Source organism: Poecile atricapillus, chromosome 4, assembly GCF_030490865.1.
Source record: "Poecile atricapillus isolate bPoeAtr1 chromosome 4, bPoeAtr1.hap1, whole genome shotgun sequence".
NCBI classification, from domain to species: Eukaryota; Metazoa; Chordata; class Aves; order Passeriformes; family Paridae; genus Poecile; species Poecile atricapillus.
The window spans coordinates 52,578,764-52,606,237 of NC_081252.1; the positions used below are offsets into that span (position 1 = coordinate 52,578,764).

Consider the following 27,474-nt stretch of genomic DNA (forward strand, 5'->3'; position numbering starts at 1 on the left):
AGAGTAGTCTCAATAAGGTTGAGACACTAATCTTGACCTTGAATTGATATTACAGTTAACTGCAGGTTTTAGCATAACTAGAGTTGTCTGTAGATCTTTGTCCACAGGCTGCTGTTCTGTAAGATGTGGATTACATTGTATAAGAAGTGCATAAAAATGTTAAAGGTACTACTTGGGGTGCTTTTTATAACCTGAAGCTGAAACACCTTTTTTGATCATTATTATGCCCAAATATTATAGGGTTCTTTTATACAATGAATCCGTTCATCCTTTTCTGTAAATATCAACTATTACAGCTGTAAACTTCCATTGTTCCATTAAAATAAATGAGATTCATCTAAAAAATCTGTTTAAAATGGAACTATTTTTCTGCTTTGCAAAAGGACACAGAAAAGGAAGTAATATTACAGTATCCAAATAATGACCGGGCTTCTAGTCTTTCCATCCCTTCTTAAAAGCAATGCCATGCTACCAAGGGATTTTTTAATTAGCGTTTTCATTGTGCTTGTAGCCATGTTTCAGCCTGAAACAGTTTGAATTTCAAACTAAGGTTTTACTGTCTTTTAAACTGAGAAGTTACTCTGATGAACAGTTGATACAGTGTATAAACACTTTCCTAATGGCAGTAGCCTTTCTGACAGACATGTTGGAGTATTGTGCTTGTTCTACTAGGTCTGAGTTTGCTCAGTACAGTAACAAGCAGGATGCATGTAGAACTGGTCCTTTGAAGCTGTGTTTCTTTTTCTTCTCTTTCCTTGATTACAAAATACGTTTTATGCTGTTTGAAGAGATAATTTTTCTGTTTCTGTTGAGCTGTGGAACCATTGAGGGGTATTCTGTACATAAAGCTGTCTTTTAGTGTTTTCATTCTTGTAAAGAAACAAAAAAGTGCAAAATGAAAGTTTCTGTTCTAGTAGTATTCTCTCTGCCATTTCTTCATTTTACACTTCCATAATATACCTAGGTCAGTAGGTTTCAATGCATATCAAGATATATGTCTGACATACTTTGTGGTTACTTAAAATTTGGCTGCAGGTTTAAAACAAATTCTTGCTTGTAACACTCACTGTTTTAATGTGAATATTTTTAGTATCCCATATTTCCAAAAAGTCAGTATTCAGCCAAAATATTTATTTCTGTTAAGTGTTTTGTCTTTAGCAACAAAAACTTCATTTCCTTGTTTATAAGATTGAAAATAAAAGTTTAAAATTGCAGTTTTTAATGAAGGTAAATAACTTTAAAAAATTTAAAGATAGATAGATAGATAGATAGATAGATAGATAGATAGATAGATAGATAGATAGATAGATAGATAGATAGATAGAATCCAGACTAAACAAAAATGTAAGCTCTTTCTTTATCCATATAAAGGCAGTAAACATTTTAGGCTCTCCTTCCTTCTCAAAGTACATCACTTTCTTTTAAGTTTGCAGGCTGTATTGACTTGTGCAGAAGCATTTATTACCAATGGATTCCTCCTAAGACTAGCTGTAGCACAGATGATGCTGACAAATATTCAGTAGACATTTCTCTTAAAAAAAAAATCTGTATATGTTATTAATTCCAAACAGATGTTTGGCATAAAGACTTTAGCAAACTGAATTCCAACTCCATGTTGGTTTCAGAGAAATACATGCAAGAGGAATGTTAAATGGGTTATTCTGGAGTTAAAATGTACAGCTAAGAGTGAGCAGAATAAATGAAAAATATCTTCTACTGATTTCACCATGAACTTGAGGCAATGACAGTGCCATCTTCCAGCTGACCCTATAAAATGATCTAAAAAGGAATTAAGGCACTCTTCCTGGAAAGTTAGAAAGATGAAAAATAAGTACTCAGGAATCTTCTGTAGAAGCTGGCTGTAGCAAGTCTTGGTACAATTCTCTACAGCAGAGTTCAAATAAAACATGTACCAAAAGATCACAGAAAGATTTTTTCATATAGGTGGACCACAGAATTTTTTCAGAAGGGCTGTTGCCCAGAAACTTTCATCCCAGGTTTTCCACTCATCCCACACAGCTTTTTCAGAACTCAAATAGTTGTGCATGTGTTGTGCTGGCCACCAAATAATGTGATTACATAGCCACCTTCAATTTGAAAGCTGTATTATTTATCATTCCTTTATTTATTTTAAATACATTTTAAATCAGTTCTCTCTAACACACTTGGTAAGGTGACTTCCTCAGTATAGAATCCTCTTTCAGCTTTTAAATAGTCCAAAGTTCAGAAATGTTGTTTTTTATGAATGTGCTTTTAGCAGATACCCTTGAAGGGCAATAGCAAGACCAGAACACTAACCAGGATGTTAGTTGGTCTGGCTTTATTACCTTTTCACAGAATATTAAGTATGTTCCAAAAGTGCATTAATTTGAAAGTCTTGATTTAAACCTGACTCTTTCTTTATCCCTTAGGGTATCACCGCTTCAAAAATCTGAAGTTGTAGAAATGGTTAAAAAACAAGTTAAGGTAGTAACTCTAGCGATTGGCGATGGAGCAAATGATGTTAGTATGATACAAACAGCACATGTTGGTGTTGGTATCAGTGGGAATGAAGGTCTGCAGGCTGCTAATTCTTCAGACTACTCAATTGCTCAGGTAAATCATTACACTGCAAAATACTACAATAAAATATTTTAAAATAGTGTTAATATTCATGTATGTATATTTTAATTGTATGTTTGTTCATTTTTCATGTGTTTTGCAGTTCAAGTATTTGAAGAACTTGCTGTTGGTTCATGGAGCCTGGAATTATAACAGAGTAGCTAAATGCATCTTGTATTGTTTCTACAAAAATATAGTCCTTTATATTATCGAGGTAATTTTACAGTACATGAAATGCTACTTCTTGAAAGTAAATTCTTAATTTTGAGCTTTTGGTTATTATATATGATTTTAAAGAAGTATTTTAACTGTAATAAAGGCCTACTAGTACTGAATCTTAAAATTTTCAATAAACTGACTAATTTATATTTTTTTTACTTTAAAAAATCCAATTATTTTAAAAATGCATAGTAAATATTAGTACCAAATGTGTTGTTAGCTTATTAAAATGCTGTACATGTAACATCATTGCAGTAATTAAGGAATCCAGTTACAAGTTTGTCTTGAATTTACCCAGAGATGTGTGTGCTTCAGTTCTTTGCGCTGGCGTCAGGGACTGCCGCGTTCGCAACCTGAAGCCCTCTCAAAGGTCTCTGTTGCACTGCAGGCCGGTTGCTGCTCAGAGCAGTGCCCAGGGATTTTACAGACGAGTTTAGTTCCATTCTTGGGAACCTTTCACGTGCTGAATGGGGTGACTGTGCATCCTCAGGCTCCTGTTAAAGAACAGGGATACTTTCCTGAAAGTAGCTGACCTAGATTTTTCACCTGGGATTGTAAGGAGTAAAATCTTTTGAAAAATACAGTGGTATGAGAGGATTGTCTTGTAATAAATGTACATTTATTGGCAGGTATCGTCAGAGCAGAATGTATAATTACGGTTTTTACTATCTTCATGACCATACAGCAACCATAAAATTTTGAACATATTTTTAAAGCTCCTCTTTCCCAGTCTTCCTTTTCTTCCGACAACTGCTGCATCTTTTATAATCAATATATATAGTAACTACATTTATAATTGATTCAAACTTTATATTCACAATGAAACTTTGGGTTAAAAATGTGGAAAAAAATTTTAATTTTGGAAAATCTTGACCACAAAATAAATTTTACAGATAGTCTTATGTAATTTAACATTAATGAGGTTAACAGGTACTTTTTAAATTTTCATAGGTTTTTAAAAATGTATTTTCAAATTAGTATCTTAAACTTGAAAACTTAAGTATTCAGTTTTACTGGAAGAAAATGCCTTATTTCTGTTAAACCTGCTGTAAACATTAGATTAATATTTCCAATTTTGATACTTATCTATGTGACCTAACTCATAGTATTTGAAAATACTTTTATCTTGTTTTTATGCACAAAAGTTGTAGCCAAAATAGTGCATTTTTCTTACCATATTTTTACATTTTCTAAATTTCCTCTTTTTTCTCTCCTTACTGTGTTACTATTGCAAATAGATTTCTATCTAAGTAGCAGCAAGTTTGTAGCCTGTTCAGGAAAATATAAAATAGGAAGCTATAGAAAAAGCAAGTTCACTAAAGATCCTTTTTTGCTTAGAAGTGGCAGACTTTAGATCCTGTATTTCAAAGGCTGGATATCTACTTACATGATCAGACTTCCAGAAGTACTGATTAGCAGTATCTCTAGAAGTATTTGAAAAAAACAATATTGATTTATACTTCGCTTATAGAAAGCATACCGAGTTTGGCTTCAGAACATATTAACGTATTTTTCTTAGATTTCTGTTGTTTTCACCTGCAAACATATTGTATATTTATAACTTAAATCAGATAAAAGTATCCCACTATTTGTATTTTATGAGAAAGAAAGAAACTACAGAGATGGTAGTCTAAAATTCAAAAGGCTTTGATTTCATGAACAGGTAGTCTCTTCCTCCTGAGTAGATGGAAGGGCAAAGAGATCATTTTGATACAGGTTGTTATGACCCTTTATGTACAATGCACACAAGCATTTTGCCATATACACCTTCTCTGGAGGACAAAATGAATTCTACTTGAATTCCTGTATACCAAACGTTTGTCAGCTCAGAAGACTTTTCAGAGATGTTAATAGCTCATGTCAATACTGTGAGTGAATGGGCAGAAATTCATCATTGAATGTCTCCAGAAAGGACAACTGCTGGTCTTGAGTCTCTCTTTTCAGTTTTTTTGTACAGATCAGGCGTGGGAGCAGAGAGCTCAATGAGTATTTGTAAGCTGCTGCTTAATATGCAGAAATGCTACATCAGGAAAACTTCTGTGAGGCTTTTGTGGCCACACCTCCTCTGTCTTGGAGTTTAGAAAATAGTACTGTGAAAAGCATGTCTGCAAGTTACTTTAAACAAGTTTCTTCTTATTCTGACAGTAACTAAAAATACGTACCTTTACTTAATAGATGTGTATCCTATTTTTAAATGTCTGCTCAGTACTACTCAAGAAAGTAATGGAAAATATTCAATTTAATCTAAAATAAAGCCTTCATCCTAGGCATTCAAGGGCTGGTATGAAATTGATGTCCGTTGGTTTCTTAGTTCAGAAAATGGTAAAAGTCTATACTTTTTATATTCTTATACTCTGGCACAGTGATCAGTGCTTATTATTTAAATTCCTATTCATAAGAAACAAGAAATGGTCTGTAATAATGTTTTTCTACTCTGTGTCTTGATGCCATAGCTGTTTAAATATGGGCCTCATTTTTGTATAGGACTGGTCACAATGACTTGAGAGGTTGTATTCTGATGTACCAGTCTAAATTTCAAGTGAACACTCTGAATCTCTAATAGACCGCTAATGTGCTTTATTAAGCTTGTACACAGCATCACACTCACATAGGATAAGCCTATGCAAAGTCTCATACTTATTTGGAGGGGCTGAAGCATCAAATTAAAGAGTAAAAGTCAAAAACAAAGTCAAAGACTAGCAGAAGAAACAGATGTGTGGAGTTGAGATTTGAAGTTCTGTCACAGATTTTTAAACATGGCTGTTTGTAGCAATTTAAGTGATACTGTGAAAATAATTAATTTATTAAGTAATTAGAGCTGTAATGACTTTTTTAATTCCAGGAACTTTGGATGACGTAATTTTTCCCCTCCCCCAAGCTCTTTTCTTCCACTACTGAGTTATCCATATTCTGCCGTTCATGTCCATAACTGGAATTTTGTTCCTGATTTCCTTTGCTGAACATATCAGATGAATAGCCGTGATTATACTGAGACCCGTATAATGCATAACCCCAGACATGAGCAGGGTTCCTGCATGTACTCACACTGGGTCTGAGCTGCACACTTCAGCTGCTGGGGTTCACTATGCCATGGCTTCCTTGAGGTGTGCAAAAGGCACCAAGTTCAGTTTGAAACACACACAGCAGAAGGTGGTGGTGCTCATGCCCACATTTTTGCATTACGTGGCTGGAAAACTTAAAAATACAAGGATCTGTGTTGAAGTCTATCTCATTTTAGACAGGCTGAGAAGCTAAACCTTTCCTTTTCAATGGAAAATTTTGTAGCTGTTGAATTACAGAATGATCTGAATTTTCACTGCCTGTTCACATATATAGTCTAAAATACTTTTTAAGAATACCAATAACCTATCCTTCTGTAAAGGGGATCTGGATTAGTAATTTGAGTTGTTAGAGTAGGGCCTATACCCTAAGAGAGTCTTAGTCTGCTCCTAAATTAGTATCATGTACAGCATCCTAAGAATTTATTTGCAGGTACAGCTACCTTCATTGTCCATCATAACTAGGATGAAACGCGCTTGTGTCTGAATAAATTACCCACTGCAGAGCAAGGATTTCTTGTCATTCTCACTATTAATAATGTAGTAAGCTCCATATTACTTTTTTCATATAGAGTTGAGTGTAATTTTCTAGGCCCCAAGATTCAGAAGTTAAGGCAAATAGATGGGTTCTTTTCTTCCCAGTTTGAGGGAAGGGCTGTATTTGTCCTTTGTCTTTTCTTTTTCCACCTTTTAGATCTTTTAATTTCGAGCCATTGTTATTTGAGCCAGTTGTTCTGAAGGAGCAAATTCAAATAATATGTTGTAAACAATATAAAATTAATGTTTCTGCTTATTAGATACTAACGATGTTTTGTCTCTTAAAGTTATATATCTAGTATTCCACTAAACAGTAGTGTTTCTACTAGAAACCCCTGCTTTTAGCCGCATTGAAAGATTGCTTCTTCATGGACTATTTTGATAGATTCCATAAGAAGTTCAGAACTTAGAGATGCTACCAAATTTCATCTCTTTTTAGTTTGCATCTAGACCTCTGACCAAGATGTATTTCAGTCCCTTATTACACTAAAATGAACTAAAATGCCTGTAACATGCATGCTTTCTTTAGAAGAAACTAAATGCTAATCTTTTAGGAAGTTAATAATACACCCTAAAGGATTTCTTGACAATTTTATAGTAAAACAATTTTCAGTTTAAATACCTTGAAAATTCTAACTTAAATTCAGTATAAAATAAGCTGAAAGCTTTACATTTCATTGTAAAATGAAATTTTATCCTAAATACTTTCATTGCTTTTTAATAGTCACTCCAAAACATATCCAAATGTTGCTTAACATCATTTACCTCTAAGAGCAGTGGATTTGATTCAGTGTATGTATTAGGCCTTTCATTTAAAATTAGTGTTTTATAACACTTTGGCTGCTAGTTAAATCACAGTAGAAAGTTAATGTCTTTTCCATATACTCCTTGGTTATGAAGGGTCAAGTCTATGTGTAATTATGGTCTTTTATTTTCTTCCTAGAGAGTGATACTTTTCTTAACTCTGTCTTAAATTGCCAGCAATGAGATGTTCACATATTTATGACCAGCAACTGAGTCACATATGCTCTACCACCATAACCCTTTCAAATCAATATTTCTAAACTTTACTCCAGTATTTGATACAAACAAGGTAAAAAAAGTATCAATTGTACTGATGTTGAGTGCATAATTAATTATTCTGTAATGTACAATTGATTACGTAGTCATCTTGCACCCTTACACTCAGCTACTGAGAAACTGCTGCCAACAAATGTCTGCTAAATCCATCACAATTAAATCATAATTTATATTTTAAAAGTCAAAAATCAAAATCAAAAGGGCTGATACAAATCTGATTCAGCTGAAATAAAGTAATTCCATTGTCTTTTCAGTGTATAGTCTGAAAGGTTAGAAAATTGTGCTTGTTGCACTTAAATCTACCGAAGTAAACAAATTTAGCATTATAAGATATTGGAAAATTTAGGGTATTCTCTCTTTCTGAATTGCAGCCTTGAACAGTCATGACTTTGTATCCAATCTTGTTTTAATAAGTGGCCACTAAAAAAAAATTTCTTCTTATCTGTTGAACAAATAGCAATTTTGGCTGGATTTTACCTCCCATTTTAAGTGTTAATAGTTGCCAAATTCAGGAGGTTTTCCATCTCAGTCACAAACATGTTCAGGCATTGCACCACATGATTAAAAAAAAAAACCTGAGTTTGTTCATAGAATCCAGTCACCTGGAGGGCAGCCTGGGTGGTAAACATACATGTTGATTGTAGCAATTCATGCTCCTTTAATGAAGTGCAGTGGAATGTGAACTGTAAGAAAGCAGCATCTAAAAATTCATTTGAAAAACATGAGTCTTAAATGAAGTAGAATGTTCACATGATTTTGACTGGCCTTAGCTAAGAGCCTATGTTTGTCCTAGAAAATATAGCTTCAGTGCAACTTGTTAATAAAGATTAATCAGATGTACGGCTTCTCCACTTCCTTATTGAACTAATACAAGGATGAGGAAACAGGAGAAAGTAGATATGCTGCATGCTATGCTGAAAAACGTTAGAAAATATGTTATCAAACCTTTCAAATTAAATTTGTTTTCTTTTAACCTTTTAGCAAAAAAATTATCAAAATAGTGCAATTAAAGAGATGTCCACTTCCCTCTCTAAAAGTAACGTGTAGCTGAGTTAGTGCTTCTTAAGTAGTTCTGCTTTAGTGGTCTGGTAAGGCCTAGTCCTTTTGTGAGTAAGGATTATTGGTAGTTTTAAGTTCCAAACAGCAGCTTAATCTATGAATTTCTGCTAGTCAAGTTTGCTAACCATGGGAAGATGATGACTACTAATCTGTAGGTTCCCACTCCACCAGCCCATATTTGTCAGAATTTTTATTTCATTAAGATTAAGTGAGCTTAAATCACCAAAGGACCTGTCATTTCTTCTGAAAATAGTTACCTCCTTTGAATGTTTTCCTATTTATATGGAATTGCTCATGTATCTGACTAGATTGCCCACTATCTATCTGTTCTTGATTGAAAGTTGGGTGTATCATTAATTTTTTCATTTGGGTTTAAACCAAAGCATTTTCAACTGTGTCGTAAATGTGTTGTAGGGGTATGCCTTTTTGAGAAGCTGAGGAAAAATCTGTTTATTATATCTTGCAAGATATTTGAGTAATACACAGTTCTAATCTTTTGCAGGTCTGGTTTGCATTTGTCAATGGCTTTTCTGGACAAATTCTTTTTGAAAGATGGTGTATAGGTCTTTACAATGTGGTAAGACAAGTTGTGTGCCTTTAGTTGTTATATTTAACTGTGAATGTTTCTTGAGTAAGCAATGTTTAAGCAAGTCCTCACCTCTAAAGTTTTGCAATTTGTTCTTTTTAAACCATCTACTAGATGTTTACAGCAATGCCTCCTCTAACTCTTGGAATATTTGAGAGATCCTGCCGAAAAGAAAACATGCTGAAATACCCTGAGTTATACAAGACTTCCCAAAATGCACTGGACTTCAACACTAAGGTAGATCTTCGTAAAAATCAAACATAATAAAACAAAAATTCATAGGAATTCAGTGTAGTTACACTTTTTGTTCTATGCTGCTCATAATTAAAAATGGAGGGGATTTTTTATTACTAGCTTCCAGGTGTACACTTGCCAGTGGATGGTACTAATGATACATCTATATATTAATTTCTACTAAGTATATAAATGGCCAACAAGGATTTCAATTTTTTCAGTCTTTTTTTTTTTTTCCTGCTGGTAATAAAGCTGTCTTCTGTAGGCAGAAGTGATTAGATCTCACTGTCGCTGAGCTGTATGTATTTGTACTGTTATATGGAAATGGATTACTGAAGCCTGTGGAGAAGTGTTGCAGAGGACAATAAGAACTGTCACTAGATTTGTAGAGGGAGGGACGTGGTACTATTCTTTGTCAATTTGGAGTTGTGATTTTATGGTTTAATTTTGAGTTTGGGGAGGAAATACTTGGAGTCAAGGATGTGTCAGTGTGGATCAAAAGGAATCTGAGGCTACTTTTGGTGGGAAATGGGTGATATTCATCTTAGAGAGACTAGCATAAGTAGTAGTAAAATAATGTAGGACTCTTTAATACATAAAATATACAAAATTTCTACAGCATTGCCCATAAATAATCTCTTAAAAAATCTAAATTAAACTTGTGCCTGAATCTGAGATTTCATGAATATTTGACTTTTGTAAGAGTTCCTTCTGATTTTATTTTGTGTAAATGTGACATTTCAAGTAATGTCATTTTATGTTAAACTTGGGGACATTTCAGTATAACCTTGAATTAACAATGCCTACCTGTGATGGTCTACAGTAGATGTGCAGAACTGATACAGCACACTTAGCTCTTATATCTGTGCCACTTGTGCTGTATAACTGGAGTTACCCCAATATACATATATAATTATTTGTCTAAACTTTGTTCACTGAAGCAGATGAGATTTTTCTCCTTCTTCCTCATTTCATCCCTTCACCTAAAAAAGCCAACCTGATAGTTGTAAGGACACTAGGTAACACAGTCTCGTGTCCCTCTGAATGTTTTACAAATATGAGGCTTTTCATGATCCCATAAATACACACTTTTGTGTTGTGATAGTTTTAATAAATAGCATGAGTTATAACAGCTGTTTTTTTCTGTTTTAAAATAAGCTTTTAATTTTTATTTTTTTTTATTACACAGATCTATTGTTGACTTAATTGGAAATTCTGTGGCTGTAAATGTCTACAAATTCACCAGCTACAAAATTCCCACCTATATAAGTTGAATAGTTGGTGTTAAAGATTTGGAAACATTACTGCCTTGAATATTGATGCAGATATTTGTTATGGTAAAAGGGATCAAAGGTTATGAGGTCATGACAGAGGTTAAAGGATTAGCATGGGACAAAAAGAACTGGTCAGGAAAATGGAAAAGTAGAACTAATTTTTCTTGCACCCACCTGTGCTTTCTGTCAAATAAAAACTTCTGGTAATGACATAGCAAGAAGGAGAGACAAAGGTTAATGAGTAGCACAAGTTTAAATGTGCAAAGTATTGGAGTGTAAATTGGACCATGCAACCTAGTGTAGCTGTATAATTGAACAAAAGACTTCGAGACATTGTGGAAAATGTGAGACAGGCAACTTAATTTCAATTGTTTGAACACCTTAACACTCAAGATACACATCAGCCAGTTACAATAAAAGCCATAACAGTCAAAAGTATTGTTAGTGAAAAAAACATAATTGCCATACTGAAGGGAATGGGCTACATATTTTTTATTAACTCTTTTTATGTCAATATGCAATATATTTTGGAAAGCATTAATAGAGTATTTATTCTTAATACAATTCTTTGGAGAAGGCATCTTTTACAAATGAAAATAAGTTTGAAAGTAAAACTTCAATTGTTTAGAAAATACATTAAAGGAATTATAATATGATCAAACTGTGCTCCTCAAGAATGGAGTATGTAAGAAGAAATTTAAGGAAGAAATGGATAGTTGTCCTTTTTAAATTCCTTTGTGTGTGGTAATATATAGGTTAGGCATATGTGTAACTCAGGTTTTAATTTTTCTACCATCTAAATTTATTCTAATACTAAATGCAAATTATAAAATCTAGAGTCCTTTTTAATTCCCTACTTAGAATGTAGCAATTGTTCCAGCTGTCTGATTTAGTTTAATTTTTCTGATGATATTCCCTTATGCTTATATTTTAATTTCCCTTCTGAATTGAAATTAAAAGGAGGAGATAATACACACTTTTTTCAAAGCATAAAAATAAACAAATGACCCATGAAGAGCTAAGAGGCAGAAAGTGCCTGTCAGTTATATTGCTTCACAGTGGTGGCCTAACAAAAACACATTTTGTGAATCTAACACACAGATAAAAAGAAAGGTCAGGGTTCACAGAGCTAGTTTATTGCAAATGGTTCTCATGGATTTTCTGTTTTCCCTTTCTTAGGTTTTCTGGGTTCATTGTTTAAATGGCCTCTTCCACTCATTCATTCTGTTTTGGTTTCCACTAAAAGCCCTCCAGCATGGTAAGTATTACAAAAAATAAAAATATAAATGTTGAAAAGTACAAAATTTCCAAATATTATCTTTTTTCTAAGGGAAGATTTATAAATACTAACAGTTCAGTGTGATTAAATTTCAAGATACCATTCCTAGAACTAAACCAGATGCCATATACATAAAATGTTTCATTTAGGATCTGTTTAAAAGTAGGAATAATATTATGTACATATACATTTTACTATCTCAGTAGTGTTTATGTAAACTGAAACAAGATGGAGAAAAAGAGATTGCTATTTAATTATGCTAATTTTTATAAAATACACTACCACAGTAAATACCTACAAGATCCTAAAACGCTACTATCCCTTGTATTGTCTCCTACATTTTGTCAACATTTGTGTTTATGGTGTATACATTCTGTCCTCTTACTTAAGGCCATACTAACCTGCTAGTTTATATATCTATGAGTAGGATTGGGGCAGAGGAGCAGTGACGTCTTGGACTGCTTAGTCCTGTCCATCTTCTGGTTCAACTGTTGTGTATGCATTTGAGCTGCAGAAGGAAGTGGGGTGGTTGAGAGGAAGGTGGTGTTAATTAAAGGAAACTTGAAAGCATTGCTTCCATTTTATGGGAATTTTTGGGGCTGGAAGAGCTATCATAAAGGTGGGGTTTTGTTTTGTTTCCATTTTTGGGGGAGAAAAATAACAAGTGTGTACCTTGCAGCTTTTCTGAAAATCAGTTTCTTCTCAGTTTTGGTGATGCAGCCAAGCAGTCTGCCCTGACATAGGGGACAGAAATGTTCTCATGGACATTTTGAAACTACTGAGACTAGCGAGTGAGACAGTCACAGCTGCTTGTGTGCCAAAAGGTCAAAGGAAAAACATTCAGTGATGCCTAATGGGTAAAGGGAGGTATGTGGTAGCCTATTTTCTCTGAAGGCCACTCACATCACACTGAATGTGAGTTCAGTTGCAACAGATTGCATTGGAGAGATTTAGACAGCCTAGGAGGAATGAGATTCCCAAAATATCAGTGCATACTCTAAAACCATAATCTCAGATTCAAACTTAAATCCCGGTTCAGAGCTGTAGCCAATCCATGTGAGAGATGTATGCATTACACCATGGATAAGTGTTTAATGAGTATGGTGATTCAGAGTAGAGTTCATGTGTGAATGGCAGAGATACCTGTACAAGCACTTGTGAGAGCTCAGCCTTCTCAGCCTGCAAAGCCTGGGCTATAACTGTCTTGCTGACAAGTGGCCTCTATGAGTCTGAACAAATTGCCTGCTGCCTTCCCCTTCATTGCTAGGGATAGGTTGGGGAGCAGAATTGGGACCTGGGGGAATTGTGTACATCGTGAGGTGATATAATCAGTACCTGGGTCTCGTGGTGCTCAGAGTTTTGTATGAAGGAGATATGAGTGCAAAATAAGATAGGCTATTAATTAAGTCACTGGTGTCTGTGTGTGTAAAGAGGAAAGGGAAATAATGCTATTATTTTCCTAAGGAGTACCAGAGACAGGAACTTCTGAGAATAGGTCCCTGCTTCCTCCTTCTCTTAGCAAAGAAGAGGTGCAGGTAGATCCTGAAATATGAAAGGTACAGCTCAGCTTTGTGCATTAGAGTGCTGAGTCCCAGAAGTCTGGCTGGTGGAAGTAGACTTAGCTGCCTGCCTATTCCTGTCTTATTCTCAATATGCTCTTAACTGGTAGGTATAGATTGTAAAGCAGTGCAATGCATATATTAGCAAGTATTTATTAGAATGCTGGAAACCAAATTGTGAAGATGATTCAAATCTCTTGGAGCCCTTCTCTTGGTCAAATTCACCTGTTTAGTCTTGGTCTTGCTTGTCCACCTGTTTCTTATCTGTAAGTAGAAAATTTCAAACTGCATATGTCATAATAGGGTCTATCAAGAAATATGTGATCAGAGAATAAGTATGGATTTGTAAGAATTGTTTGTCAGAATTGGCTCCATGGGACCTTGCCATTGTACAGTATACAAAATCTACACTCCATGTACTCTCATGTGGATACAAAAAGTGACACATAAATCTTCACAGAAGCTTCCTCGGATGCAACTTTGTCAGCATAAATGGCAGAAGCCAATATGTACTCATAAATTCACCAGGTGTTCCCTCTGTTGTAAAATCTTTAAAATAAGCTATGATCTTAGCTTTTTTTTTTCAGGCTTCAGCTCCTGTAGTCCTTCTTGGTGTGATAGTCTGTCCAGGGAGAAAGTTAAATAGGGGAAGTGTCAGAAATGCAACCAATATCACTAGAGCTAAGGATGCAGCCATTGTGAGCTCCTCATCATGGAATGGGAGGCAGCTAGGTTAAGGAAAACTTCTATTCTAATATTTTTGTGTGAAGCTGTCCCCTGCTGTCTCTTTCAGAATATCAGTAAATAGTTCATTTTTTTCCTGTGTTAACCTGTCTTCACAAGTCCTAAAAAACTTTTACAGAGGAGCATTCTTCATCTGCAACCAAAATGGATTTAGTTTCAAGCATATATAAAGATGATATGAAGGCTGGAAAAACATTCAACACAAGTACGAAAATATACTTAATTAGCAGTGTTTAATATACCATATGCCAGCTGAGGTAGTAGAAAATAAGCACTTCCAACTACAGGCCATTTATATCAGCATTTAGCACCATTTTTGCCACCTTCTTTTGTCCAGCCTAGTCAGAGGAGCGATAAATCCGTCCCTCAATGCCCTCCACCGAAAAAAAAACTTTATTATTCTCTTTCCCCCAATACAGCTTTTTTAAAAATCCGTCTTTATTATTCTTTTCTTTTTTAATTGTCTTTTATGTTATTCCTTACTTGCTACTTACACAGAATTTTGATTACTCTGTATAATGCAATAAAAAGCAATATCCCAGTGCTTAGAACCTCTACAGCAGTGTTATAGTTTATTTGGTTTAGTTACTGTATATTAACAACCTGGAATGCTAAAAGCATTTCAAACTGAACATGTGAAAATGTAGCCACCTCAGTACTTTTAACTGAGAATGAGGAATTTCCTCATAATAATTCAGTTGTCGGTTATCCCATGTCTAAAAAGAAATTTGACAGAACTGGGATCAGAAAAGCCTCCGCTGTAAAAATAGTCATGAACTTCTGATAAATAATAGAAAATTCACTGCTTTAGAATCCTAAACTTAGGAAACACATGTGTTTTTTATGAAAATACAATTTTTTATGGAAATGCATCTCTTGAGAGCTCTGACTCTGCATAACTCATGTGTGTGTGTTTCCTTATGTGCCAAATGGATTTAATGTGCCAATGTACTTATACAAATCCACATATTTGAGTTGGGTAAATTTTGAAAATTTTATGAATGGCAAGCATCTCAAGAATTTAAACTGAGTATATTTTGCATTTTTACTAAAGTTGAATTCAGAAATATGGGTAAGAGCAAAGATAAGTTTCCATACCAAAAATAACAGAACTTGTGAAAATCTGACTCTAAGCTTTCTGCTTACTTATATGTTATAATCAATATATACTATAACCATTATACTTCACATCTTTCCAAAAATAAGATTCCGTATCTCTGATATTAAAAGAAACTGTAATTGCACTGCTACTGAATACAAAGTTGGTCTTATTTGTATGTGGTGTCACAAAAAGTTTCTGTTTCCTGCACAATCCTTGAAGTCACCGAAAGTTTTAGAGCACTAAGCATGATACAAGGCATAGATCTCTAGTGTTCAGTGCAGTTCAAGATTAAATCTATTTTTCCCTGTAGAAAGTGCTGCCATCTCTTATGTATCAAAATTAACATTGTATGTAGTGCTGTTATGGATGTTTAAATGTTATTTTTATCCTATTTCCTTTTCCAGGTACTGTATTCGGTAATGGCAAAACTTCCGATTACCTGCTCCTGGGTAACACTGTATACACTGTGAGTCTATATTGGCATTAAGTATTTTAAATATATGGTGCTATTATTACTAGTAATTCTCTTCATAGAAGACTTAAGTCAGTGCAGTGCCTTAAGAAGTGTCTAAACAGTAAGAAATGTCTTTTGAATGACTCTTTGAGAAGTTTTGAAGTGCACTATACTCTAATTCCGATTTTTAAACAAATTTTTAAACAAAGCAGTTTGATAAAGATGCTGCAGATACATTTGTCCTTTACTGTAAACTGTCTGGTTTTTTTAATAATGGGAATTATAATTCCCTAATTAGCATGCTTATTAATTTAGCTTAAGTTCTTGCATCGGAGAAATCTCGGGTTATTGATTATAGAAGTAGTTTGTGGACTTCTGAAGATACAATTCTGTTCTCTCTCTTAATTTATTATAAGGCCTTAAAAGAGGCATTGAGCCATATTGAACAAAGGTTGTGGGATGGCTTTTCAGAGGCAATCAAACCACCAGAAGTACACCTGATCCATACCTAACTGCAAACTTCTGTTGCTCTTATAGATGCTGGTCATTACTGGCTTTTTTTTCCTTTTAATCATTCATTTCCTAGAATAAATTAGTAAAGCTAAAGATGTGCTTTCCACTTACTAGATATGAATGTCACTCAATAGCAGGTCCTCTAAGATCTCTCTTAGAAGCAAAATTAGATTTATCCTTACTGTCCTCTGTTCTTCAATGTTAAAAGTTTAATTAATTTTTCAAGTTGCTCACTGTTGGCAGGTACAAAAAAGAAATTAATTCTTCCATTAAAGTAAGGAGGCTGTAATATGAATTCACATCAAAATCACTTCTTTGGGGAATAAGGAAACATCATAACTGAAATAAAAGAAAAATACTCTAGACACATGCTAAAACAGAGGTCACAATGCTGCTTGTATGTCACATTCTGCAACTGGTTTTCAACTAGAAGAGCTGAAACTTAACTATCTTGAGAGGTTAATTTCTTGCTACTAACCTGCAAGAATTTCCAAAAAAGACTATTTTCCTTTACTTCAGGTTAAAAGTCTAGAGAAATATAGAAGTTTCAATTAATGTTTTCCTGCTCTTGCACGGGAATTCAAGGAAATCTGGAATTATACATACATACATGAATTTTGAGAGATTTTCAAAATGAGGGTGGAGAGATTTATTTTAAAATCTGTTCATGTAAAGTAAGTGAGCAGTTTTCAGTCATATCAAAAGTCTGAGGCTAAGGTAATTCTCATTCCTCATACTCTTTTCAATGTGCCTTTTAGAAATCTGCAGTCATCAGTTCTGCAAAAGTCAATAAGAAATAAGAAAGGAATTCAGAAGTTGATATTGTTTAGTTTCTTTGGATCCACAAATAAAGTCAGAAATATGCAATGATTCATAATATGTCCTGGAATTATTTCTATAAACCTAAATTTCAAATAGGAATAGAGTGCTGTGAAAATATCTGTATGACCATTTCTGAGAGGTTTTTTTTAAAAAAAAGCTCAGTCTTTATACAGAATACCAGTTTGAGTTCTTGCTTCCTGGGTAGAATTTAGTGCACTACTAAATTCTAGTGAGTCTGGTGGAAGCAGAGGAGGGACCAATAAACCTCATGTTCTTAAGGGAGTGGCTGTGTGTAGCTGGTGATTTTTGTTAGGGGTATCAGATATGATGCCATCACAGGTCAGTAAAGGCTCTATACTCACACTGTGTATCTGCTTTTACAGAGATCTGCAGTGTTTGTTTTGTGTATATGTTTTGTCTGTGTAGAGGGACTGCTTGATCTCATCCTGAAGGATGTTTACGTTTCTTATGACTGACCTAAGTAGCAAAGAAGTGTACCAAATGAGTTTGTTTGGGTTATTTTTCCATAATTCTTTTTTTTTCACACATCCAAATACAGAACCCAAACAGGCAAATTACAATGCTCATACAATGCTCATAATTGTCCTCAATTTTCTTCTGATTAATTTCACACACGTTTTAGATAATGAAATTCCTGTGATTTTTTTTTTTTTTTTTTTTTTTTTGTCTTTAATAGCTCAGTTGAAATAGGAGATTTCAGGATTTCAGAATTGAACGTATAAGCTTATATGTGGAAGCTTTCTGGCAGTATTTGTATCCTTCTATGCACCAGACATAGTGCAAAATTTGTCATACATGCTTATCTAGTTGCTTCAGCTTCTAATTGAAGTACATTTCTTCTGAATTTCTGAGGCTGCTTGAAGTTCAATGCTTCAAGCCAACTTGTCCAACAAATTAGAATTTAAACTATAGCTTTTGGAGCTTGGTGTTTGTGGCTTCTTTTTTCAGCCTCAGATTCTTCAGATTACATATAAAGCAAATTTTGTGACACACATTCACGATTGAGTTACAAAATGTAGTAACTATTTCTTTGGTAAACAGAAACCTTGCTTGAGTGAATTTCAAAGTAAAGAGTTAAACAATTTTTCTGGATCAGCTAGTCCTTGCTGTGGGATTATAAGCTTTCTCCTACTGCTCCTCTCTAAGCTAAAATGGAGCATGTCCTACAAATGTGATGTTTTCAGAGACTGCTTCATAAAAAATGCAAAGATAAGGAAAGAGTAAAGATCAGAGGGAATAATGAAAATGACATAACAGGCTTACTCAGCATGCTATTTGTATGTAGAACATAAGTCTTATATTACCAACATTTAACTTTTGGGCTTTTCAGGATTTGGTGCAGATGACTCATTTACTCATGAAGTGAACAAAAGATTTGGGTTTTTTTAAGCTAAGACTAATGTAAGCTTGAAAAATTGCAAGCTTTCAGTCCAGCATCTACGTCTTCTAAATCTGTCTTGGTGTAGAAGGTTGCAGTCATCCTGTTTGTAACTAGAAGGTCTTCAGTCTCAACTGAAGAGGACTTCACTTTTCACAAACCTTTCCTTGTGATCAAAATACTGTCAATAAAAATGCTAACACCTTAATAAAAGCCAGATTTACAGAGTTCTAAGAAGCAAGGATAAGATTTCTAACAAAAAGCAGAGTTTTCCAAATCAAATGAGTGGCCATTATTAATGGAAGCTAGTAATTCTTAATATTCTATTATTAGCTCATTACTGGGTTGTATCCTTAAATCTTCTAGTGGCAATTTACTTTTTCTCGTTTTATCCTGAAAGTTTAACCAAACTAATAATTTCTGTATGTTAAGATTTCCATGTTAAGAATCCTCTCTCTGTCTTTCTCTCCTTAAGTTTGTGGTTCTGACTGTGTGTTTGAAGGCTGGATTAGAGACCTCATATTGGACTTTGGTAAGCAAATGTCTTTACCATATTCTGAAATGTTCTTTGAAATATGATGGATGAATAATTGTATTGTTTTCTTCTTATTTGTTGTATTGCACCCTTTAACAGTTTGTCAGTAGCAAACTGTGGCTATTGTGTGGAAGGACAGAATATCCACATACAAAAAATAATGATCAATATTGAAAATTAGGACAAATGTAGTACTTAAACTAGAAAAATCAAATTGCTCTGGACTTACTGTAACTGAATTTAAATTGGCTTAAAATGCAGTAATATTGCTGCTGATAGTATCATTTTTCTTTGAGAAATAGCTAACTCAAGTAGTAGAGTTAAATTAATACAAGACATGGAAATTTAATTCAGCATATCAAAATAGCATTGTAAATACTAGGTAGCAAAGATGTTATTTTATGCTATAATGCATCTGTACTAATTGTTCTTTTTTGTTTGTTTGTTTTAACAGTTCAGCCATATAGCAATCTGGGGAAGCATTGCACTTTGGGTAGTGTTCTTTGGAATCTACTCTTCTTTGTGGCCAGTCATTCCTATGGCACCTGATATGTCAGGAGAGGTAAAAATATATTTTAACTAACATCCAAATGTGTGAAAAAAAAAATATTGTTTCAGTCTGTAGTGCAGACTAATCTTTATTGGATCCTTCTGCTAACTAGAGGTGCATATGTCATTCCATCTTTTATACCTTCAATATGGTAGCCCTGTTCATTTAAAATATAATCATTTTTTACTCTTGTGAAAATGGAGCTCAGTGAACAAGCTGTGAGTATCTGGTCTAATCAGAAAGAACAGACAGGTAAGCTGCTTTGCAGTTCCTAGGTGAGCTTTAATTTTCTAAGGAAAAGTCTTACCAAATGCAGTACTCAGAATTACAGTGCTTATTTTTCTGGAGCATTTTTTTTATAATGAAGTAACCAGTAGTAGTCTGGCTAAGGCTGTTTTTAATCTTGAATTTTATGAATTTGCCAAGTACTTGAAACTGTAAAATGCCTCAAAAAATTTGAGCATTGTGTGAACTGCTTGTCATGCACACTTCCTTCTCTATTAATGTGCTGCTGGGAATGGATTGTTGTAATGTGTCTGTAACCTTTTGACAGTAATTAGTGGCTTCTCATTCATTTGTAATCGCATTTGTGTAAACTTGCTCTGAATATTTCAGATTGGATTGAATCCATAAAAGATGCTTATTTGCTGCCTTATCTGATTTAATTGTAACTGCAGTCCCAAATTCTCAATTCCATTCAGTTCCTGAAAGTATTAATTCTGAGACACTAATGTCTGCTTCTGGGCATGACCGGTACCTCCTGTGCTGAGAAGTTTGGTGGGCATTCTCAGTGGGAATCAGAAACTGAGAATACCTTCTTATGTCAGAAAGATATTCTTCTAATGGTTCTCAAAGCATATCAACTTTACACTCAGTAGAAGACTGAGTCCCTTTAACTGCACCACCACTGTGATATAATTCAGCAATTTAAAAATTCATGCAGGATGTGGGAAATGTAGGTTCATATCTCTCCCTCACTTAAATGTAATAAAGACCAAAATGTAATAAAATCCAAATCATAAATCATATTTAAACAGTTACAAAAAACTAGTCTGTAGGCATTTCTGTAACTACTACATTTAATGGAAGGCACAAGGTGTCACCTGAAGTACTTGGACACCTAAGAAAAAGAATTTGAAATTATACAATTTCTAGCTGGTTTTCTATCATGTCTTTCCTATATATATATATGTAGATTTTGTACATGACCACATTGCCTCCACTACTCAAAAATAATTCTGTACATTATTGTAAACTAAAGTAATTGAACCTATCAGTATTTTTCTTCATATACACTGTATTTTACAGAAGAAACAGACTGTTATTGGAATTTGGTATTTTTAAAGATTTGTAAAAACTTTATGGTTTTTAAGACAGCAGAACTTTCATGGTGATACCCACCGTGGAAACAAAATGGTGTGTTATACCTGATATGACATTAGGGTGGCTACTCCACTATTGAAATAACAATGTTTTAGTTAGCACATTTTCAGATCCTGAAGTTCCTGTGAAAACACCTGGTTTTGAGGGAATGTAATTTCTGTGATCTAGAAACTGTTCTTCACTAAAGAGATCTAGCTGTCAACAAAAATAATACTCTTGGGGTTTGAATTCAATATTGTGCTAAAGTAGTCTGACTTATGAACCTAAGATCATTTATTGGTTGCAATAAACTTTATGTGTACTTGAAATGGGTAGTCTTATTTTGTTAGTGTGTTTGCTTATGCGTGTAGGTGTGTACAGTAGTTTTGATGCGTGTATGTGCATGAAGTTGTTTGAAGGGGGAGTGTTGTTGACTGAGGTTGGTTTTGTATTCTTTCTAAGAATATATTTCAATGTCTGTGATGTCAGAATAAATTCTCTAAAAGTATCATAGGCCATTAAATCTTATGTTCAAAACTCTGGTCTAGCTTTTTGCACTGCACTCTGTGTGGCTAAAAGTCTTGTTAATGTCTCCTGCAGTTCAGACTGGAAGCAGGATTTTTGAATGTTTTCCTGGAAGCCCCTCTATTGAGTGAGTGGTCTCTGGCAGGGCAGAATTCAATGAGTTTCTCTAGGAAGTCAGGCCTTCCATAAGTATTGAAACTATAAGATTCATGGATTTACCTGTGCAAAAGATTTTGATGTGACAGAAACAAATCCATATAAGCAACTCTGCTTGTACGTGCAAATAGTGCTTGTCTGATTTCTTCAAATATGTGAGTCAGACTTGAAAAATTCATCCACCTTTACTCGGCAAAAGTTAGTGTGTCAAAAACTGACATCTGCTTCTTAGCTTTTTGTCCATTTTAGCTGGTATGATCTGAGAAATTATGCTGAAGGGAACTTTCACATATTTTTTTCCCCAAATGTGTTCATTAAAAATACCCCCTTTTTAGTAAACTTCAGATTTATAAGGATATATTGATGTAGGTTATATAACTATAGTCCTTAGAAAGTTTAAAGGTATTCTCTTTCTTCTTCTTAGAGCTGGTAACAATTCTGTCTTACCAAGTTCATGGTCTTTCCAGTCTTCTTGTCATGATACTCATCCAACAATTAAGTCCCAGCTAGATGATGTCTTCTAGAAACATGTTTTTCATGTCTTCTTTGGGATAGAAAAGAACTTAATGAAACATTCTAATAAGGATTCAGTCTTTCTTCCTATCAATATATCATGAAAATAGTAAGATTCTTCCTGCTTATTCCTGGTTCTCTTCCAAGAAAATAAAATTCTAGTGCTCTTGAAGGGGAGAGAAAAAGCATATGGAGGTGATGGAAAACTCATTGGATGCAGAGGAAGGTTTTAATCTAAATATTTTGAAACTCATTTTTTGTATCCATTCCTATAAAACATTCAACTCTGCTAAGTGTATTTCAATGGAGAACACTGCAATATAATGACTCGAGAAAAAATTGAGTTATGAAAGAAGAAAAGTCAGTTCATGCTGCTAATACTGTGTTTGAGCACTAAAGCTAGTGGCCCAAAGTTAAAGCATAAGAGTTGTTGGTTTGTGTTCATCTTTTACTATCCAAGCATCATCCAATCACTTACTGAACAAAGAAGAAAATATGTCACATATTTTTGCAAGTTCTTCTGACTTTCTATGCTGTTTCCATGATTTAGTGTATTGTTCCAGTTACACAGAAGATAATTAAAGTTGGCTTTTAAATGTAGGTTTCTGTATCACAGAAGGAAAGACTGCAGAATTCTGTGCTCTAAAGGAGAATATAGTGAAATGAAAAATTATGACAGTTACAGCATTTTTTCTCTATTGTCTAGGCCTCTAGACCCGTTTACTTGATATGTTCCTAATGGTATAAAGAAGTGTATTTTTCTGTCTCTCTTTTGCTCTGCATTTTCCCAGAACAAAAACACACAGGGCCCTCCTTGATCCAAAATGTCCAGTTGATCCTAGAATGATGAGACAATTCTGGCATCAAGACCTTTATTTTCTGTTTTTTCAAGACTGCAAACGGCCAACTCATCCACCTATACAGTAATATTTTTCACTGTGTGGGAACTACATGGCTCTCCATGGTACAGTAATGCTAAGTCCTGTAAGTAGTGTTAACTTTTTGCCAGATAGGTAGCATACCAGAAGAGTTGAAATTTGACTTTTGACTCACATAAGTAAGGTATCCTGGCACAAGTGTTCTCCTTGATATGAAGTGTTATGAATAACTCCTAGTTCTGTAGCTGATTATCTGTTAGAGATTGATAGTAGAAGTCTGAGTTATAGTAGCTGAAACATGTTTCCATATTAAAATTCTGAAACCAGTTACATCTTGTCAGCCTTAAAACAGTTCCTATTCCAGTTGTCAGGTTTTTTTCTTAAAGAAATAAGGCTCCAAGTGAAGAAAACTTCATTCATTTTCCCTGATTGATGATGTTCAGATGGAAACTGTCAGTTCACCATTGTCTTTTGGCAGACACAGGCTAGAAGGAAAAATGGATAAAAACTACGAGAGAAGCAATGGGCTATACGAAGCTGAAGAAAATGGAAAAATAGGCCATAAAACTGAAGAAGAATATGTGATAAAAATCTAAGTAATTAGTTATGTAGTATAGTATCTGTAACTAGTTCAGGTACTGTAGCAAATCAACTTCATGAGTCTTTTAGTAGAAACAAGACATAAATATTTTATCATTACTTAAGTGGAACTTACTGTTTACTTTCATATTATTTTGCTTGTTTTCTACAAAGAGGATTTTGGTAGTCATAGAAAAACACTATGTGGGAAGGAATGGGGATGCAAAGCTTATGAGAAAGAAATATTGAAAACATTTCAAAAGCTTTCATTGATTTTATAACAACTTTGCAGCCTCTGTAGTATAGTCTTATTATATTGCAATTTGCATTACATCTGCAGAAATATTTATTCATGCATTTGTTAGGTTTAACACTGTATATTTTGACCCATTACATTAAAAGAGTTGCATTTAATTTCAAAAAAAGGTGTCACTACAGACTAGAAGAAAATTTTTATTGTGGACTTGAAATAATCAACTGCCTGTGTCTGTCTTTCAGCTACAACTGATATACAATTTCAACTACATTGATATAGATTAGTTTGATACTTCTGTGTATAATAGTAACAAATAGATAATTGAAATATACTTTCAAAATATTTTAAACAACTAACAGTATTTTCTGTTAAGGCAGATGATGTTTGCGTAAGTTTTTAAAAGTAAATACCAAGTCTGTTCATATTTGATAAGGTATTTGCTTTGTAGGTGTATTTTCTTTTTTCTTTGAAACTCTTCAATACACAGAAAACTGTTCTGTGATACTGAACAAAATGCATTTTTAATCTATGATTCAGGGAATTGCCAGAAGTTTCCTGCTGTCCATGTTTTGTCATATTGTGTATAATGACTGCACAAATAAATTAAGCTCTGATTAAATTGTTCTATGTTTTTATATCTGTGTAGTCCTTTTGCAATAATTGCATTAACTAATTAATAACTTACATCACCTAAAAAGAGCAGCCTCCATTCATGTGTCAGAAGGCTGTAAAGCTGCTAGAACCTTCCATTCTTCCATTCTTCCATTCTTGGCTTCCATCCCTGCAGTTAATAGGTCTACTTTTCCTTTAAGTCATCTTTAAAAAAAAAACAGACTGATTTTTAAATTATGAAAATTGATACATTTCTGAAATGGTATGGTTATCTTTTTCTTGAAAAAGTCTGGTTGTGGTCTGAGTTGCAAACCTGTAATTGAGGGGTGAAAACCAAATCAATCTGTTGCATATTTCACACTAGTAAAGCTCCTTGTTACTGTTATGGGCTCTGAATTGTTAGGTCTCTTTTTTTACAGCTATATGAGATAGCTTAGAATAATACTTGAGTAAGAAGTATGACACTGATACTAAAGCAAAAGTTCAGTATCCACAGAACTTTTTAATTTATTGTGGTACTGTAGACAATGCACTGTAAAGTTCTCCAGAGCACCATCTGTTTCTGCTCTGTCTGACCCAGGGGATTTATAAAACTACTGACGGAAATTGGAGTTAAGGTACAAGCATGTATTTTACAGAATTTTAGATCATTTGATTGAGGTTTGCAGAAGTCTTGTGAAAAGCAGTAATATTTCTTGTGGGAAGATTTAGCTGCACTGTGTAGAAAAAGTGTATTAGAATATACTATATTGGCAGCATTGGTTTCTTAAATATTGCTTCTCTCTGTATTATGACAAGTACCCTGCTTATATAGAATCGTGCTTATTAAATTATTAGACATGCATCCTTTAATGCTTTTACTGCATTGGGGATTTTTACACAAATTCATCAAATAATTTGAAAATGTAGCTGTCCATATACTTTTGTCTCTAAATGAACAGATCTTCTCTAGTAAGATGTTTCTCTAAAGTTTGATCCAAAAGAGGGAATTGGTTTTAGTCTAATGTAGAGCAAAGCCTACAAAGCAAAGTATTTAGGATAGAATACAGTCATAGAACAGTTGAATGGGTCTCCGAAGATCATCTGGTCCAATGCTACCAACACCACACCAAGTTGCCCTGGGCTGTGTCCTGACAGCTTTTGATTACCAAGGATGGATATTACAACATTTCTGAGCAACCTGTATCCCTGTTCAGTCACCCTCAGAGTAAAAAAAGTTTTCCTGATGTTCAGATTCAAGTTTTAGTTTGTGCTCCCTGCCTCTTGTGCCGTGACAGAGCTTCACTGGAAATAGCCTAGCTCTGTCTTTGCACCCTCCACTCAGGAACCTATCTCCATCAATAAGATCTCCCTAAGCATTCTCTTAGTCTATAGTCCCAACTATCTCAGGTTTCTGTCTTGTATGAGAGATGCTTCAGGATATTGGACTAATTTCAATATGTCTGTGTTTCTTGTACTGGGGAGCTCAGAACTGGAGACTTCCCTAGGTGTGACCTCATCAGTGCTGAGTAGAGGGGACCTGCCTTCCCCTCTGCTGGCAATACTTTATCTAATGAAGCCAAAAGATACCATTCACTTTCTTAGTCAGAAGGGCCCATTACTGGCTCATTATCAACTTGATGTCCATTGGGACCAAGTCCTTTTCTGCCAAGCTGCTTTCCAGCTGGGTGGCCCCCAGGATACAGGATGCCTGGGGTTGTTCCTTTCCATGTGCAGGACTTTGCATTCCTCCTTGTCCAACAGCATGAGCTTCCTGACAGCCCATTTCTTCAGCCTTTTGAGGTTTCTCTGGATAGCAACACAATCCTCTACTGCATCTGCCACTTCTCCCCCCATTTTGTGTCATTATTCTTCCTGAGGGTACACTTTGCCTCTCATCCAGGTCTTTAATGAAGATGTTACATGAAACTGGACCCAGTATTGGCCCCTGGGGTATACTTTCAGTTACTGGCCTCGAGCCAGCCTGACACCGATCACCAAATGCCATTCAGCCAGTTCTCAGTGTATCTCACAGTTGTTCATCCATCAACAGCTTCTCCATGAGGATCTTACAGCTTTTGGACCTTGCTGTGTTGTCCCTCCAGCTGTTAAAGGTGCTATTAATGGATACTTGTCTCTTGCATTTTTAAAAAACAGATGAATATTATTTTAATAACTTTTTCAGAATATGGTGTAATAAATAAATTTAAATGGTTGTATATTTAGGAAAAAATGCTATGGTACTTTTCCTCAGTGTTAGCAGAGGGAGTTATAAATAATGCCCCTAAAATCTGTGAAGTAATGATTTCTCTAAATTTGTCCAAACAAGAGAATTACTGTGCCATGCTTTTAAGGGAACCTGGAAGATAACTGAGTTGTCAATCTCTATTTCTAAAAATTGCTTTGAGCTCTGTATGGTAAGCAAATACCGAAGTTTATCAATTCTCACTTCATTATCGCAAAACTTGTGGAATACAGTCATTCTTCAATGACTAATAGCAAGGGTAGATGTGCTTTTTTGTTTTTGGTGGTTTTTGTTGGGTTTTTTGTTATGGTTTGGTTTTTTGTTTTTTGGGTTTTTTTTTTTTTCTTTTTCTGTTGCATATTAATATATTATCCAGATTCTGGGTCTTCATTTCAGGGGGAATAACTACTGCGCTAAATTTTCAAGAACAGTGAAATAATTCAATAATAAAAGCTAGGCTTTGCCTTCATAGTTGAAAATATTTCTCAAGCCCATTCTCTGCATAAGGCCCTAATAGGCATTATCCTACAGTTTTAACACATTTTCATCCCCCTTCCAAGTTTTCCCAGCTTGTGTTTTAATATCTGTGAGTCTTACTATTACTTCAAAAAAAATCAGTGATTTATTGATGATTTTTTCAGGTAATCAGAATTCATCCCGTAAAACATACTCATTTTAGTCATCTGTCCTCACCTGAGAGCCTAAAGCTATGTCACTTTTCTAATACTAATGTATTTTAACTATTTAATAATTTATATTTAAA

At 34.4% G+C, this 27,474-nt stretch overlaps 1 protein-coding gene across 5 annotated transcripts in view; it reads left to right on the forward strand.

Annotated features, from left to right (window-relative positions):
* ATP8A1 (ATPase phospholipid transporting 8A1) overlaps positions 1-27,474 on the forward strand; it is a 102,812-nt gene that overhangs the window by 59,631 nt on the left and 15,707 nt on the right. For all 5 annotated transcript variants that reach the window (XM_058837873.1, XM_058837875.1, XM_058837874.1 and 2 more), the window contains 8 exons: positions 2,412-2,595; positions 2,705-2,815; positions 9,058-9,132; positions 9,256-9,378; positions 11,829-11,907; positions 15,738-15,799; positions 18,997-19,053; positions 19,511-19,618. In XM_058837873.1, the coding sequence (XP_058693856.1) occupies positions 2,412-2,595; positions 2,705-2,815; positions 9,058-9,132; positions 9,256-9,378; positions 11,829-11,907; positions 15,738-15,799; positions 18,997-19,053; positions 19,511-19,618 (799 nt within the window). The remainder of the gene's footprint in view (positions 1-2,411; positions 2,596-2,704; positions 2,816-9,057; positions 9,133-9,255; positions 9,379-11,828; positions 11,908-15,737; positions 15,800-18,996; positions 19,054-19,510; positions 19,619-27,474) is intronic.